Consider the following 19304-nt stretch of genomic DNA (forward strand, 5'->3'; position numbering starts at 1 on the left):
TCCACTATACATGACACATCACATACTCCTCTCCACTATACATGATATATCACATACTCCTCTCCACTATACATGACACATCACATACTCCTCTCCACTATACATGATATATCACATACTCCTCTCCACTATACATGACACATCACATACTCCTCTCCACTATACATGACACATCACATACTCCTCTCCACTATACATGACACATCACATACTCCTCTCCACTATACATGACACATCACATACTCCTCTCCACTATACATGACACATCACATACTCCTCTCCACTATACATGATATATCACATACTCCTCTCCACTATACATGTCACATCACATACTCCTCTCCACTATACATGACACATCACATACTCCTCTCCACTATACATGATATATCACATACTCCTCTCCACTATACATGACACATCACATACTCCTCTCCACTATACATGATATATCACATACTCCTCTCCACTATACATGACACATCACATACTCCTCTCCACTATACATGACACATCACATACTCCTCTCCACTATACATGACACATCACATACTCCTCTCCACTATACATGACACATCACATACTCCTCTCCACTATACATGATGCATCACATACTCCTCTCCACTATACATGACACATCACATACTCCTCTCCACTATACATGATATATCACATACTCCTCTCCACTATACATGACACATCACATACTCCTCTCCACTATACATGACACATCACATACTCCTCTCCACTATACATGATATATCACATACTCCTCTCCACTATACATGATATATCACATACTCCTCTCCACTATACATGACACATCACATACTCCTCTCCACTATACATGACACATCACATACTCCTCTCCACTATACATGGCACATCACATACTCCTCTCCACTATACATGACACATCACATACTCCTCTCCACTATACATGACACATCACATACTCCTCTCCACTATACATGACACATCACATACTCCTCTCCACTATACATGATGCATCACATACTCCTCTCCACTATACATGACACATCACATACTCCTCTCCACTATACATGATATATCACATACTCCTCTCCACTATACATGACACATCACATACTCCTCTCCACTATACATGACACATCACATACTCCTCTCCACTATACATGATATATCACATACTCCTCTCCACTATACATGATATATCACATACTCCTCTCCACTATACATGACACATCACATACTCCTCTCCACTATACATGACACATCACATACTCCTCTCCACTATACATGATATATCACATACTCCTCTCCACTATACATGATATATCACATACTCCTCTCCACTATACATGATATATCACATACTCCTCTCCACTATACATGACACATCACATACTCCTCTCCACTATACATGACACATCACATACTCCTCTCCACTATACATGACACATCACATACTCCTCTCCACTATACATGACACATCACATACTCCTCTCCACTATACATGACACATCACATACTCCTCTCCACTATACATGACACATCACATACTCCTCTCCACTATACATGACACATCACATACTCCTCTCCACTATACATGATATATCACATACTCCTCTCCACTATACATGATATATCACATACTCCTCTCCACTATACATGACACATTACATACTCCTCTCCACTATACATGACACATCACATACTCCTCTCCACTATACATGACACATCACATACTCCTCTCCACTATACATGACACATCACATACTCCTCTCCACTATACATGACACATCACATACTCCTCTCCACTATACATGATATATCACATACTCCTCTCCACTATACATGACACATCACATACTCCTCTCCACTATACATGACACATCACATACTCCTCTCCACTATACATGACACATCACATACTCCTCTCCACTATACATGACACATCACATACTCCTCTCCACTATACATGATATATCACATACTCCTCTCCACTATACATGACACATCACATACTCCTCTCCACTATACATGATATATCACATACTCCTCTCCACTATACATGTCACATCACATACTCCTCTCCACTATACATGACACATCACATACTCCTCTCCACTATACATGATATATCACATACTCCTCTCCACTATACATGATATATCACATACTCCACCACACGTGTTCCGGTTCCCGGTGCGGTGTGCTCTCGGAGGAGCGGATTACACGCTCACGGATGGAAGGGAAGATAATCGGGCAGCAGTTAATGATTAGTGCTAGAATTCCTGATGTAGAACTAATGACGGGAAAGAAAATTGTATCAAGGAATAAGTGGTGGACTAGACACTTGATTATGCAGTGTAATGCAGAAGTTTATTAGGTAAAACCTAGTGTTTCATATATACAGTGATCCATATACATGATACATGCGTAGAAGGTAAATAAGGATGTGTCCACGGTATGATTAGCTAGTATGCCCTGCCTCACTCTAGGAGCCCTCTCAGTGCCTAGCGGAGACAATCCCTAGTCAGATACGTGAGACACAGGGGCGTAACTAGAAATGGCTGGGCCCCATAGCAAACTTTTGATTGGGGCCACCCCCTCCCTCGATCAATCGACCACTACGCCATCAACACACTCAGCTCTACACAGGTTCTGTACACCAAATACATTACAGTGCAGTTATATCAGGTGACTCACAGGGGACGTCTTCTCTGATCGGAGTTCTTCCCTTTTCATTTTCTTCTCCATCCGTCCTGGGCCATTATGAGAACTTCTCCGAGCCACGAATCCACAGAATCTGCCAGACAGACATATTAGACTCCTTATACTGGCATCATCCTCATCTCTATACACACTGCACATCTGTATTGGCCCCTTTACACCCTCATTTAGTTGGTAGCCCTAACACTATGTGAGCCCCTTATAGTATATGCCCCTCTGTGTATTCTCCCTTACAGATGCCCCCGTGTTAGCCCCTTATAAATGACCGCCCTGTGCTTTCCATCCCCCTCATAGATGGTCCCCCATGTTGCCCCCCCCTTAAAGATTCCCCTCATGTTGTCCCCCTATAGATGCCCCTTATGTTCTCTCCCTAGAGATGGCCCCCTGTATAATCCCCCTATAGATGGCCCCTTGTAATATCCCCCATAGATGCCCCCCTTTATTATCCCCCATAGATGCCCCCCCCCCTGTATTATCCCCCATAGATGCTTCCCCTGTATTATCCCCCATAGATGCCACCCCCTGTATTATCCCCCATAGATGCCCCCCCTGTATTATCCCCCAAAGATGCCACCCCCCTGTATATCCCCCATAGATGGCCCCCTGTATTATCCCCCATAGATGCCCCCCCCCCTGTATATCCCCCATAGATACCCCCCCGTATATCCCCGGATGGCGCGCGACGACGTGATCGCGCCGCCGCGGCGGAGATAGGTGCATGCGCAGTGGGGAGAATGAGTCCTCCTGCCCATAGTGTAACAATGCCCTCAACAGAGGTGCTGTGGTAATAAGAAGACTACCAGAGGATGATGACAAGTGATGGAGTAACAGTGTAAATCTGGTCCGAGGGAACAGCCCAGAGGCCAGAAGTGGCATATATGCTGAGTATGTATGTAGTACTGAGAGGGGAGAGGAAATAAAAGTCCCCAAAAGAGAGGATGTGATGAAAAATGATGAGGTACAAATTGTGGATGGGCAAAAAATGACTGAATTGTAGGTATACTGGATAATATCAAGAGTGGAATGATATTGACAGATAGACAGATAAATACGGTCAGGCGGTAGTATAGGTATACAAGGTACATTGAATATAGAAATCGTATCATTAACATTGGCAGAGTGAACGAAGGAGGGCATAAGAGGGGTAGCGATGGTTAGAAAGGGTAGGGATGAAAATGATTAATACTACGGGGTCTCAGATAAAGTGTGTAAACAAAATCTGGTCATTAAGGCCACCTGGTTCCAGGGTTTTCAGGCGATATATCCATTCGGTTTCCCTTTTTAGTAGTCTGTTGTCCTGATCCCCCCTCCGGGCATCGGTTTTGATAGTTTCAATGGCTTTAAAAGTGATGTTGTAGGGAGTCTTGGGGTGCATAGTTCGCATGTGTACGGCCACTGGCTTGGGTCGTGAGTGTTCAATGTCCCCAATGTGCTCTAAGATCCTTCGCCTGAATTCTCTTTTCCTTTTTCCCACATACGACTTTGGGCATTCACAAGTAGCCAGGTAAATGACACATGATGTTTTACAATTAGCGAATGAACGATTCCTGAATGTGGTAGGATTGGAGCCGGAGCAGAAGGTTTTGGACACCGAGATATAGCGACATGCCTTACAGGCACCGCACCTGTAGGTGCCAACGATCGGCGTGTCCAACCAAGTGGGACGTTTTGATTCTGGGGGGACGTAGTGGCTGGAGGTAATTAGATCGCCCAAGTTCCGTCCTCTTCTATAGGTAATTTGAGGGTGTACAGGGGTCACCGAGGTGAGGTGGGGGTCTGTTCTGAGGATGGGCCATGCCCTCTCCAGAATGGACCTGACTTGTGGTGCTGCGTTGGCAAATGTCCCTATGATCTTTAGGTCCTCTGACGATGTTCTGATATCTTTTGTCTTTGGTATGAGGAGGTCCTGGCGGTTGCTTTGTTTCGCCTTTTGGTAGGCTCGTGACAGGGTTCGATTGGGGTAACCCCTATCTCTGAACCTTTGTTGGAGTAATTTGGCCTCTTTTTCGAATGACTGTAGTGTGCTACAGTTGCGTCTGATGCGAAGGTACTGCCCCTTTGGGATACCAGTCTTTAAGCTGAAGGGATGGTGACTTTCCCATGTCAGCAAGCTGTTCCCCGCTGTGGGCTTTCGGTAGGCTTCTGTGGAGATGGTGGTATCCTGGATTTTTAAGATCGTGTCCAAGAAGCAAATTTCTTCCTTGTTAATTTCGGACGTGAAGCAGAGACCAATCTCATTGTCATTGAGTTCCTTGATGAATCTGTTAAAGTCCATGGGCGTACCGGACCAGAGGATCAGCACATCGTCGATGTACCGCCCCCAGAATTCAATGTAGGGATGGTATTGGTCATGTTTGTCACTGAAGACCACCGTGTCCTCCCACCAGCCCAGGAACAAGTTAGCACATGAGGGCGCCATAGGGCTCCCCATAGCTGTGCCCCTGAGCTGGTGGTATATCCCCTTGTTGAACAGGAAGTAGTTGTGAGTCAGTATCCATTCCACAATTCGGATGATGAAGTTGTTATGGTTAGTGAAGTGTTCACTTCTGGTTCGGAGAAAGTGTGTGGGGACACTCTTATCATATCCCGCTATCTGCTAGGAATCACACACTCTCTCTAAAGAACTAATGACGGCCATAAATATTTACAGCTTCCTAAGTGCTCATAAGTGCTCATCCTCCTCATCCTCCTCATCCTTCTCATCCTTCTCATCCTCCTCATCCTTCTCATTCTCCTCATCCTCCTCATCCTTCTCATCCTTCTCATCCTCCTCATCCTTCTCATCCTCCTCATCCTTCTCATTCTCCTCATCCTCCTCATTCTCCTCATCCTTCTCATTCTCCTCATCCTTCTCATCCTTCTCATTCTCCTCATCCTTCTCATCCTTCTCATTCTCCTCATCCTTCTCATTCTCCTCATCCTTCTCATCCTTCTCATTCTCCTCATCCTTCTCATTCTCCTCATCCTTCTCATCCTTCTCATCCTCCTCATCCTTCTCATCCTCCTCATCCTTCTCATTCTCCTCATCCTCCTCATTCTCCTCATCCTTCTCATTCTCCTCATCCTTCTCATCCTTCTCATTCTCCTCATCCTTCTCATCCTTCTCATTCTCCTCATCCTTCTCATTCTCCTCATCCTTCTCATCCTTCTCATTCTCCTCATCCTTCTCATTCTCCTCATCCTTCTCATCCTTCTCATTCTCCTCATCCTTCTCATCCTCCTCATCCTCCTCATTCTCCTCATTCTCCTCATCCTTCTCATCCTTCTCATTCTCCTCATCCTCCTCATCCTTCTCATCCTCCTCATCCTTCTCATTCTCCTCATCCTCCTCATCCTTCTCATTCTCCTCATTCTCCTCATTCTCCTCATTCTCTTCATCCTCCTCATCCTCCTCATCCTCCTCATTCTCCTCATCCTTCTCATTCTCCTCATTCTCCTCATCCTCCTCATCCTCCTCATTCTCCTCATTCTCCTCATCCTTCTCATCCGGACATCACACAGCGCAGGCCGAACATCACACAGCGCAGGCCAGACTTCACGCAGCGCAGGCCGGACATCACGCAGTGCAGGCCAAACATCACGCAGTGCAGGCCGTACATCACGCAGCGCAGGCCGGACATCACGCACCGCAGGCCGTACATCACGCAGCGCAGGCCGTACATCACGCAGCGCAGGCCGTGTATCACGCAGCGCAGGCCGTGTATCACGCAGCGCAGGCCGTACATCACGCAGCGCAGGCCGTACATCACGCAGTGCAGGCCAAACATCACGCAGCGCAGGCCGTACATCACGCAGCGCAGGCCGAACATCACGCAGCGCAGGCCGTACATCACGCAGCAGAGGCCGGACATCACGCAGTGCAGGCCAAACATCACTCAGCGCAGGCCCTACATCACACAGCGCAGGCCGTACATCACACAGTGCAGGCCAAACATCACGCAGCGCAGGCCGGACATCACGCAGCTCACGCAGCGCAGGCCGTGTATCACGCAGCGCAGGCCGTGTATCACGCAGCGCAGGCCGTGTATCACGCAGCGCAGGCCGTGTATCACGCAGCGCAGGCCGTACATCACGCAGCGCAGGCCATTATCACACAGCACAGCCTTCTCCCCACAACAGGATCCGACTCTGGATATTGATTATAGGAAATACAAATGACTCGAGACGGAGGGCGGCAGAAGAATTCACATTATTCCTATCAATTCCTTCCCGGATTCAACGTTTTATGTGAACGCGGTTCTAAAGATTTATGTTAACAAAAGTTATCATGAAGGTTTATTCTGAATGTTCTGTGCTGATCCATAGATATCTGATCCCGAGCTCCAAATCGCTGGATTTACTGCTGGCTCAGTGGTTAGCACTGTATAGGACAGTATGGTGGCTCAGTGGTTAGCACTGTGTATGGCAGCATGGTGGCTCAGTGGTTAGCTCTGTATATGGCAGCATTGGGGCTCAGTGGTTAGCTCTGTATATGGCAGCATTGGAGCTCAGCGGTTAGCTCTGTATAGGACAGTATGGTGGCTCAGCGGTTAGCTCTGTATATGGCAGCATGGTGGCTCAGTGGTTAGCTCTGTATAGGACAGTATGGTGGCTCAGTGGTTAGCACTGTATATGGCAGCATGGTGGCTCAGTGGTTAGCTCTGTATATGGCAGCATGGTGGCTCAGTGGTTAGCTCTGTATATGGCAGCATGGTGGCTCAGTGGTTAGCTCTGTATATGGCAGCATGGTGGCTCAGTGGTTAGCACTGTATATGGCAGCATGGTGGCTCAGTGGTTAGCACTGTATATGGCAGCATGGTGGCTCAGTGGTTAGCACTGTATATGGCAGCATGGTGGCTCATAGGTTAGCTCTGTATATGGCAGCATGGTGGCTCAGTGGTTAGCTCTGTATATGGCAGCATGGTGGCTCAGTGGTTAGCACTGTATAGGACAGTATGGTGGCTCAGTGGTTAGCACTGTGTATGGCAGCATGGTGGCTCAGTGGTTAGCTCTGTATATGGCAGCATTGGGGCTCAGTGGTTAGCTCTGTATATGGCAGCATTGGAGCTCAGCGGTTAGCTCTGTATAGGACAGTATGGTGGCTCAGCGGTTAGCTCTGTATATGGCAGCATGGTGGCTCAGTGGTTAGCTCTGTATAGGACAGTATGGTGGCTCAGTGGTTAGCACTGTATATGGCAGCATGGTGGCTCAGTGGTTAGCTCTGTATATGGCAGCATGGTGGCTCAGTGGTTAGCTCTGTATATGGCAGCATGGTGGCTCAGTGGTTAGCTCTGTATATGGCAGCATGGTGGCTCAGTGGTTAGCACTGTATATGGCAGCATGGTGGCTCAGTGGTTAGCACTGTATATGGCAGCATGGTGGCTCAGTGGTTAGCACTGTATATGGCAGCATGGTGGCTCATAGGTTAGCTCTGTATATGGCAGCATGGTGGCTCAGTGGTTAGCTCTGTATATGGCAGCATGGTGGCTCAGTGGTTAGCTCTGTATATGGCAGCATGGTGGCTCAGTGGTTAGCTCTGTATATGGCAGCATTGGAGCTCAGCGGTTAGCTCTGTATATGGCAGCATTGGGGCTCAGTGGTTAGCTCTGTATATGGCAGCATTGGAGCTCAGCGGTTAGCTCTGTATATGGCAGCATGGTGGCTCAGTGGTTAGCACTGTATATGGCAGCATGGTGGCTCATAGGTTAGCTCTGTATATGGCAGCATGGTGGCTCAGTGGTTAGCTCTGTATATGGCAGCATGGTGGCTCAGTGGTTAGCTCTGTATATGGCAGCATGGTGGCTCAGTGGTTAGCACTGTATATGGCAGCATGGTGGCTCAGTGGTTAGCTCTGTATATGGCAGCATGGTGGCTCAGTGGTTAGCACTGTATATGGCAGCATTGGGGCTCAGTGGTTAGCTCTGTATGTGGCAAAGTTTCTATTTAATTACAGTGATTTTTTTTAAATGTGTTAGGTAACTAATATATACAGTTATATAATTATATTCTTAATAAAATAATATGAATAATATAAAAACTGTACCATATGTGCTGCAGTCACTGTCCTATCCTGCAGTCCTTTCTACTGCCCTTACTTGGCGTGCTGTGAGGGCAGATGACATCACTTCCTCCTCTACTGCCCTTACTTGGCGTGCTGTGAGGGCAGATGACATCACTTCCTCCTCTACTGCTCTTACTTGGCTTGCGGTGAGGACAGATGACATCACTTCCTCCTCTACTGTTCTTGGCGGGCTGTGAGGGCAGATGACATCACTTTCTCCTCTACTGTTCTTACTTGGCGTGCTGTGAGGATAGATGACATCACTTTCTCCTCTACTGTTCTTACTTGGCGTGCTGTGAGGGCAGATGACATCACTTCCTCCGCTGCTGTCCTTACTTGGCAGGCGGTGAGGGCAGATGACATCACTTCCTCTGCTGCTCTTACTTGGCAGGCAGTGAGGGCAGATGACATCACTTCCTCCGCTGCTGCCCTTACTTGGCAGGCTGTGAGGGCAGATGACATCACTTCCTCCTCTGCTGTTCTTACTTGGCGTGCTGTGAGGGCAGATGACATCACTTTCTGCTCTGCTGTTCTTACTTGGCGTGCTGTGAGGGCAGATGACATCACTTCCTCTGCTGCTCTTACTTGGCGTGCTGTGAGGGCAGATGACATCACTTCCTCCTCTACTGCCCTTACTTGGCGTGCTGTGAGGGCAGATGACATCACTTCCTCCTCTACTGCTCTTACTTGGCTTGCGGTGAGGACAGATGACATCACTTCCTCCTCTACTGTTCTTGGCGGGCTGTGAGGGCAGATGACATCACTTTCTCCTCTACTGTTCTTACTTGGCGTGCTGTGAGGATAGATGACATCACTTTCTCCTCTACTGTTCTTACTTGGCGTGCTGTGAGGGCAGATGACATCACTTCCTCCTCTGCTGTTCTTACTTGGCAGGCAGTGAGGGCAGATGACATCACTTCCTCTGCTGCTCTTACTTGGCGTGCTGTGAGGGCAGATGACATCACTTCCTCCGCTGCTGTCCTTACTTGGCAGGCTGTGAGGGCAGATGACATAACTTCCTCTGCTGCTCTTACTTGGCGTGCTGTGAGGGCAGATGACATCACTTCCTCCTCTGCTGTTCTTACTTGGCGTGCTGTGAGGGCAGATGACATCACTTCCTCCTCTGCTGTTCTTACTTGGCGTGCTGTGAGGGCAGATGACATAACTTCCTCTGCTGCTCTTACTTGGCGTGCTGTGAGGGCAGATGACATCACTTCCTCCTCTGCTGTTCTTACTTGGCGTGCTGTGAGGGCAGATGACATCACTTCCTCCTCTGCTGTTCTTACTTGGCGTGCTGTGAGGGCAGATGACATCACTTTCTGCTCTGCTGTTCTTACTTGGCGTGCTGTGAGGGCAGATGACATCACTTCCTCTGCTGCTCTTACTTGGCGTGCTGTGAGGGCAGATGACATCACTTCCTCCTCTGCTGTTCTTACTTGGCGTGCTGTGAGGGCAGATGACATCTCTTCCTCCCTTACTTGGCGTGCGGTGAGGATAGATGACATCACTTCCTCCCCTACTGCCCTTATTTGGTGTGCTGTGAGGGCAGATGACATCACTTCCTCTGCTGCTCTTACTTGGCAGGCTGTGAGGGCAGATGACATCTCTTCCTCCCTTACTTGGCAGGCTGTGAGGGCAGATGACATCTCTTCCTCCCTTACTTGGCGTGCTGTGAGGGCAGATGACATCACTTCCTCCCCTACTGCCCTTATTTGGCGTGCTGTGAGGGCAGATGACATCACTTCCTCTGCTGCTCTTACTTGGCGTGCTGTGAGGGCAGATGACATCACTTCCTCTGCTGCTCTTACTTGGCGTGCTGTGAGGGCAGATGACATCACTTCCTCTGCTGCTCTTACTTGGCGTGCTGTGAGGGCAGATGACATCACTTCCTCTGCTGCTCTTACTTGGCAGGCTGTGAGGGCAGATGACATCTCTTCCTCCCTTACTTGGCGTGCTGTGAGGGCAGATGACATCACTTCCTCCCCTACTGCCCTTATTTGGCGTGCTGTGAGGGCAGATGACATCACTTCCTCTGCTGATCTTACTTGGCAGGCTGTGAGGGCAGATGACATCTCTTCCTCCCTTACTTGGCGTGCTGTGAGGGCAGATGACATCACTTCCTCTGCTGCTCTTACTTGGCGTGCTGTGAGGGCAGATGACATCACTTCCTCCTTTGCTGCTCTTACTTGGCGTGCTGTGAGGGCAGATGACATCACTTCCTCCTTTGCTGCTCTTACTTGGCGTGCTGTGAGGGCAGATGACATCACTTCCTCCCCTACTGCCCTTATTTGGCGTGCTGTGAGGGCAGATGACATCACTTCCTCTGCTGCTCTTACTTGGCGTGCTGTGAGGGCAGATGACATCACTTCCTCCTCTGCTGCTCTTACTTGGCGTGCTGTGAGGGCAGATGACATCACTTCCTCTGCTGCTCTTACTTGGCGTGCTGTAAGGGCAGATGACATCACTTCCTGTACACGTCCACAGAGTTTAGGAGGAGCGCAGATAATCGAAGCAGAGGAATAAGTGCTGCCAAAGCAAAAGTTTTTTAAAAAATAAGGGTCCAGGAAGGATGACAGACACTGCTCAAGCACTTCACTATCAGGACAGTCGGCAGCTATATTTTGAACACTTATTTACACCTACACAAAACCTTTCCACAAGCTGCGCAGCATTGACCTATAGTAGAAGGCCAAGTGCAGAGAGTCGGCCATTTATACTGCTATTATTGCGCCATTCCTTGGCTGGATGCCTTGGCTCCATTCCTGAGCACACTGCTGCTGCCGCCAGTCCTTGGCCATCCTGAGGTCCATGACCTGGGAATCTTCTGGCAGAACAGTCCTCGTCTCAGGCTGAGCACCAGTATAGCCACCAGTATAGCCGCATTTCTAGTCTATAACCATAAGAGATCCAGAAAGTCCCAGCCCTGAACTCCTGATTGACATCCTTGCGGGGAAATGCGATATATTCCAATCCACCGGCCGTTAAGACACACGAGCGTCAGTCATTTCAGAGATGTTAAATATCACTATGGAAGCAAGGAGTCGGTAATAAGGTATAACACGTCGAGAGTCCGCCATAGTCTCTGCACACATTGCTTGTTTCTTGTGTATGGAAGACGTATCTGCTCAATGTCTTTATTATATGGCACAAGATATAAGACAGCGCTATACGACTATACTGGGGCTCAGAATCTAAGGCTCGGGCTTCTGCCAGAAGATTCCCAGGTCAGCGTAATTCAGACACGGCTGGAGTGGTGAAAGAAAGCGGATAGAACTCTCACCTGAGTAGGTTGTGCTGGTGTAAGGCACAATTCTTACTGACAGCATGGGAATATTGTAGCAAGAAACACTTCATAGGTGCAGAAGGATTTATTACAAAAATATATATTGTGACAGACACAAGTACAAACATACAGAGATATAAGAATATACAGGATAATCTACAGTATCCCTGCCTATGCTAATATGGGAGCCCCCTGCTATGGGCGTCCCCAAAGTCCAGGTGCAGAGGAACTAGTCCATGCGATATGTATTTCAAACGTGCCAATATGTTGAGTTGATAGCAGTGGTAAATGGCATGTGGTATAATTAGCATACGTTAGTGCAATGATATGTTCTGGCAGAGACTGGAGTAAATAGATGATGTAATGCACCTGTGGCATCTGTGGCTCTCGTTGCTTAGCCAATCAATGCCTATCCATATATGATTGAATCAGACCTAGCTGTCATAGGTATAGACGTCACACTTCTTCCAACGCGTTTCCCCCGGCTGTTACAAGTTAGGCGGGTTCATCAGGGAAATGTGTGGGTCACGTATAAGGGTGTGAATATTGCTGCGAATAAATAATCACAGAGTCAGTGCTGGTATATAAAGGATAAGGGCCCAGTCATATGAACATGTATGTGGTGTGGGGTACCTTGATTTGGTCCTCAGAGTGGATATCTTGAGAATAGAGGTGTGATCCCTCACAGAGACAATCTGGTGGAGGTAGTTACCTAGTCAGTAGAGCCTTGGAGCCCACGTAGATGGAGGGTGTTCCAGAGACTTGTGACAATATGTAGTGGGGTACACTGATGGAGGTCTCTGGAGGGGTAAGATAATGTGGCTGAAAACGATGTGTGAGACAATTGACGATAAGGTAGGTACGAGGCTAAGTCAGGGACTTACATGTTGGCGTCCGGGCGTATCAGGATTGCCGTGATAAAGTCTCGATATTGGTTCCCCAGAGGTCCAGGGTGAGCCAGAGTGCGGTCATAGTCTGACCAACCACTTACATTACTCTGACAGCATGGGAATAACCAGCAGCCACAGCTGACTAATCCCCACAGGGGTTAAAGACGGTTAGTATCCTCCTCCACTCCAAAATGGGTGAAACAGGCGCAGGTCCAAGGGGTGGTAGTGACTTATTAAAAGAATTATGCCAGTGACACAAGGTGTTTCAAGACTGGTCCCGTTATCAAGTGTCTCGAAATGCGTTGTGCCACTGGCATAATTCTTTTAATAAGTCACTACCACCTCTTGGACCTGCCCTGTATTTTCCCGCCTTGGAGTGGAGGAGGATACTGACCTTTATTATATTCACAGGAGGCGACGTGTTCACAGTGAGTATTCACATGGCCGTATTATAGATCCATGAGGAGGAGTAACCACATATTCTTGCCGTGCTACTAGGAACAACCACGTCCGGCTGCTTGTACCCGTATGGCGTGATGATGACCATAGAGTTTTGTTTTCAGCTCCTTCCTGTCCCTATGAGTATAAATACAGGACCTATCAGACACAGTGGTAACCATCAGCCCAATGAGGAGACCTTGGTGTCATCTTCTCAGTCACCATCGTCTATATGGCCCTCTATTTTTTCCTTTTGCATTTTTATACAATAAAGTCAATGTTATTGATGAGGAGGCCATGAAATAGTGAGAAGCAACAAGATTTAAAAAGGAGCAAACTAATTTGACAGGTCCCAGTAACATCTTTAGTGCTCTATGCAGTCTGTGACCTTCTCAATGTGTGTGAATTAGAATTAATGATCACGGCTCTTGCATACAGTCAGGGTATGATGGTGAGTGTAGAGACCCTTTAGGTGGGACTGGTGCCATGTATGCACCATGGTTGGAATCAATAACCTGTGTACATAGTATCGTTATCCTTACTATATTCCTCATTATGACCTAGATATGAGGCTAAGGGAGCCAGAAACCTGATGTACACTACAGTATTCACTATGTTAGAGAAGAGCAGTGGCACAATATGGACACCAATAGATCCAGACAGATTGGACCAGATACCATTCATGTCAACGGAGTTCTGTCAGGCTTCCATCTGGAGTCCATTTATTCTGTAGGATTTGACTGGACAAAAAATTACTGCTTTCCCGCTCAGTTCCTGCAAAATAAACTTGCAGCAGAGATGTCCAAATGGAGGTCCAGTGTAATCGTGAACCTCACCTTAAAGGGTTTTTCTCCAGGAAAATGTCAAATTTGAGTATGTGTCTCTCTGTGCATTAAAACAATATAAAGTGGCCACTGCCCACCACCTACTATTCGCTTTACTTTTCTTTGGCAAAAATATCACAAGAAAATCCCCAATTATTGATCTGAATGTCGTATTTCGTTGTATGACCGATTCCTTCTTCTCCTCAGGTCTGCAGTGCGGTACAGAACCAGGACTTCACGTTGATTGACGACTACTGCACCGGCCTGAAGACACTTCTCTACCTGAAGAGCATTGAGGAGCTTCAGGACTGGGACGGGCAGAGTCCTCCGACCCTCCGACATCAGAGAGGAAAGCCTATCCCCAAAGTGGCCGACCTCATCGGGAAGGTAGGATGCCACCTTCCAACTAACTGGGTTTTATTTTTCTTCTCAATTATGGAGCTTTTTTTTTTTTTTTTATAAGAAACAATAAAACAAAATGAAAAAAACGCCCGATTCCCCAAGCGGCGGGAGGTCGGAATATAATAGATGTTTTTGCTTTTCATCATTTTTGAAGATCGTTGCCTCGCTTCACAGCCAGCGGCATGTAACGGCCTTGATGTACATTCCCATTCATAGCGTCTGCAGAATAATATAGATTTAAATGAAAAAGAAAAACACACAAATATGCAATCAGAAGGAAGGAAGGAGCCAACATCCCGCCGGCTGCTGCCACACACCAGCGGCCGCCCCGGAAACCTTCATTCAGGCAATTACAAAAACATCTTCTGAAGAAAAGGCCGAGATGCGTAGAGGAATGGTGGAAGAATCTGGAAGGGGGAAATAAAGGACCCCCACCCCAGCATGCTGGGAGCCCTCCTGTAAGGGTCTCTGCATTACTTATTTATCTCCTTTATGCTGCTGTGTCCCAGTAGTCAGAGATAGAAGCTGTACACAGGGCCCAGCGTGTGTGTGTGGGGGGGGGGGGGGGGGGGGGGGCGCTGCTGAATTCCATGGGACGTAGGCTGAGAGCGGCCAATAGCAACTATCTAAAGGGATCCCGGGTTACAGTGCCTGACTTTACCATCTGAATAGACTGGTGGGCTCCTCATGTGCAGCTGTATCATGTTATATACAGGGGGATGGGGGGTCCCTCTCTGTCATAGTGGCTGCTGGTGCGGAGTTCTCTGGCTTGTATCTATCCATAGTCACATGGTCAGGCTCATACTATGAGGCACAAATCACACAGGACAAAAGCTCTGGCAATTTGCAAACGTTGTATTGGTCGGACCATCGCCATCTTGCTGCGCTGAAATGTTATGATGCAATATGACCCCAGAATACCATCCAAATCTCTTGATTCTGATGACCTGTTTATATATTCACTTTAACCAAAGTTCATTTAACCCACAATGCTTTCTCATCTGACTGTGTCTCTGTATCTATGGAGAGCAAACCAGACTGGTCGTGGTCTCCATGTTTGTGACTTTAAACCACATTTGGGATGGGGGGGGGTGTATACTTACCACTTTCGTGTTCTATCTGTCTTCACGTCTATCTTTTTTCACGGGACGGCAGCAGTGTTTGGCTGAGTGGCCATAGTAAACTTTCAGATTCAAATAATCGAGTAACAAGCATTTTGGTGCTTACCCATCTCTACTCATGACTATCCCTGTATAATGTTTGCGAGACGTACCTAGATGTAACAGACACTGATCACATCTAGGTACACATCCTAAACACAGTTCACGGTGAGGTCTTGTGACTGCCCTAAGCTGGTGTGTGGGGTGACCAAGTGGCTGCAAGGTACCGCATGGTTGCATGGTACCGCATGGCCGTGGAGTGAACACATGGCTGCGGGGTGACCACATCGCTGCATGGTACCGCATGGCCGTGGAGTGAACACATGGCTGCGGGGTGACCACATGGCTACATGGTACCACATGGCCGTGGAGTGAACACATGGCTGCGGGGTGACCACATGGCTGCATGGTACCACATGGCCGTGGAGTGAACACATGGCTGCGGGGTGACCACATGGCTGCATGGTACCACATGGCCGTGGAGTGAACACATGGATGCGGGGTGACCACATAACTGCATGGTACCGCATGACTGCCTTGTGTGGTTCCTGCTGGTTCCTAGTGCTTCTGGGTAGCCTTTAAGTATACTGTACTACCTCCTCCTCTGCATCCAGGCTCCCATTACTCCCCCTAACCCTCCACCCTGGTCACGTTGCAATGGTTTCACTTTTTAATGATTCCATCCTGGTAATTTTGTTGTCACTTCATCTTCTGGGGCCTCCACAGTTGTCACTTCTTGGTCAGTTTTCTACTTGTTGCCTCCATCATTGTCATTTTGTGATGATTTCTGGGGGCTGCCAATGTTGTTGTTTCATGATGACTTTACTCCTCGTTGCCTCCATCATTTACAGTGATTTCACTTCTCATTGTCCCCATTACTTCTTGGTGATGTCGCCTCCCGAGGCCTCTTGTGTTGTCCTGTCCATAGTGACCTCCCTATTTCCTGCCTCCATCATTGTAATTTTTTGGACCTTCCTGTTTTCCTCTCGTCTGTTATATCATGGTTCCATGTATTAGTATATGTATTCTCCTATTATATGTATGAACAGTAGCTGCCTCAGAAGTTCCTCGTCATGTTCCTCTGCAGGAGAACAAGAGCTACTAGTTTTTAGTGTTTCTCCGCTTGTCTTCCCATCAATTATTAACAGTAAGAGGAGGATGAGAGAAGGTTTTAAAGGAACATTAAATAATTTACAGGAATCTTTAGGCCGTGAGAAGTAATAGAAAACCCGAACAAAGCAAAACCATATTTTACGTGGCTGGAGAGCGGCGGCTTTCCCACAAAAAAAGACAGGACTCGACTCCGATCACTTGGACTCCGCTATATTTTAGTTTTAGTGGAAAACTGAATTATTCACGCGTGAAAACTCAACAAGGGGAAATAAAGCGAGTGGCGATGTGAACGGCGCCGATTGATCCGCAGGTAATTAATTTCATCCTTGTTCTCTGTGAATGATGACGGCGAGGAACGAAAATAAACACGTCCTGGGCAGAGAGGGAAATCTAATGCATCAGGCAAATCAGCTGAACCTACAAAACGCCTGACAAATGTATTCAGAAGGTGAGAGCCTCCGTCTGCTGCATGGATGAGGCTTTAATAGTCATGTGCCGCCTGGAAGGCCGCGCCCCATCAGCCAATCATCATTCATTACCCCGACAGGATATGGAAATGCAATTTTAATCACTAGATTTTATTTGATCAGGACCTTCATATCCAATAACCAAAAAATCATCTGCCAGGTTTCCAGGATTTTTCAGTCCACGTTACCGTTTTAGATTAATGAAATGGGTTCTAAGTATAATATGTAAGTATGCCCGGGGGGGAAGGGGGGGGATACAACAAAAAACACCCATCACAATCAATGGATCCACTATGGGTGGACGTGATGAAGTAACTTGCTGCCAGTATCTCAGTGTAGCTCAATCAATCCCCAGTAAAAATAAGAGGATTGGGTTTTTCCATTCCATCCCACAGCAAATGTCCTCTTGTTTTGTAGTATTTTATACAGTGAAATAAAGGGTGTCAATAAGAAGTGCGCCATGTCCTGCAAAACGTAGGACTATCTACAGGAAAAAAACATGGTTCTTAGAACGTGAAGAAAAAAAAACAAAAATACTGTCATTGAATCTATGGCGGGGTAAAGGGGCCAAACCCTAACCCATCAGCCTCCACAAAGGCCCCTATGGAGTCCCGACCCCAACCCATCGGCCTCCACAAAGGCCCCTATAGAGTCCCGACCCATGGAGTCCCAACCCTAATTTATCAGCCTCCACAAAGGCCCCTATGTAGTCCCAACCCTAACCCATCAGCCTTCAGACAGGCCCCTACGGAGTCCGTCACCCCAACCCATTGGGCTCCTCACAGGCTCCTACAGAGTCCCGACCCTAACCCATCAGCCTCCACACAGGCCCCTATGAAGTCCCAACCCCAACCCATTGGGCTTCACAAAGGCCCTTATGGAGTCCCAACCCCTAATTTATCAGCCTCCACAAAGGCTTCTGTGGAGTCCCAACCCTAACCCATTGGCCTCCACATAGGCCCCTCCCCAAGTTTAGGATTCACATTCCTTGTTGCACAGATGTCTCTAACACAGGCAGATTCCTAGGAATGCTTATTTGCCCGATATTGAGCCCGATCAGCCAGTGAGCAAAAAATTTGAGATGGCTTGGTGTCCCCACTATCTGCCAATATGGTGGATACTCTACATATTTAAAGCTGAAGTGGTGAGTGCCTTTCAATATTCTTGCGTCTATTCATAATCAATATTATTATGATTATTATAGACTATCAATAGTTGATATTTAGATGCTGACACCTAATACCTCCCACCAATCAACTAATGGCACAAAACAGTATATGGGAGTCGGACATCCCAGCTCTGTGCACTGCATAACGGTGGCTATATATTACTATTAGGGCTGCACTAATACGGTACTGTCAGTACATGGTGCAACCGAGGCCTCCGACTCCCATACAACGTATATTTCCAGCACTGTGGCTGTGTTGATTAGCTGATTGGCGGGGTACCAGGTGTCAGCAATCCAATGATCAACTAGCTTCTCCAAAATGGCCGACACAACAGCACACAATGGCCCACACAACAGCAGAGCAAAGAGACTGAAGGGTCATAGTTAAAGGTAAATCACAGCTTTCAAGTTGTCATCATGAAAAAGCAACAAAACCACTAAATGTGTAAGATATGTGATAGATATAGTAACATCTGCTGACTAAGCACTGGTTAAGTGTGAACGGCGTCTAATGAAGAGCACCGGCACAATAATATCCCAAACAGTATCTGGAGAAAAATAAAAAAAAGAATGGTATGGCTTCATGACCTGCAACCTGAATATAACGGCAACAGATTCCAGAATATTCTGCAATATTCAGCCCCAAATGAGGAAAAGCATAAAATGGAGAAATGTCTCGGGTTGCTGGCGCTTAGTACTCCGCAAAGGGGGTTAGGCAATTAGCACAGCGGGATCTAATAGGAAAGCAAATAAATGCAAGAAAATGAAGATTTTCAAAGACGGAAGCCTCTCAGACTAATC

The 19304-nt window shown here is 47.4% G+C and overlaps 1 protein-coding gene across 6 annotated transcripts in view; it reads left to right on the forward strand.

The window, feature by feature from the left end:
* The window catches only part of DPYD (dihydropyrimidine dehydrogenase), an 850395-nt gene that overhangs the window by 691172 nt on the left and 139919 nt on the right, over nt 1-19304 (forward strand). For all 6 annotated transcript variants that reach the window (XR_011362703.1, XR_011362702.1, XM_069967717.1 and 3 more), the window contains one exon: nt 14401-14580. Coding sequence is in view for 4 of the 6 variants with exons in the window: in XM_069967717.1 (XP_069823818.1) it covers nt 14401-14580 (180 nt within the window). In the remaining 2 variants the exon portion in view is untranslated. The remainder of the gene's footprint in view (nt 1-14400; nt 14581-19304) is intronic.

Source organism: Dendropsophus ebraccatus, chromosome 4, assembly GCF_027789765.1.
Source record: "Dendropsophus ebraccatus isolate aDenEbr1 chromosome 4, aDenEbr1.pat, whole genome shotgun sequence".
Taxonomy (NCBI): Eukaryota; Metazoa; Chordata; class Amphibia; order Anura; family Hylidae; genus Dendropsophus; species Dendropsophus ebraccatus.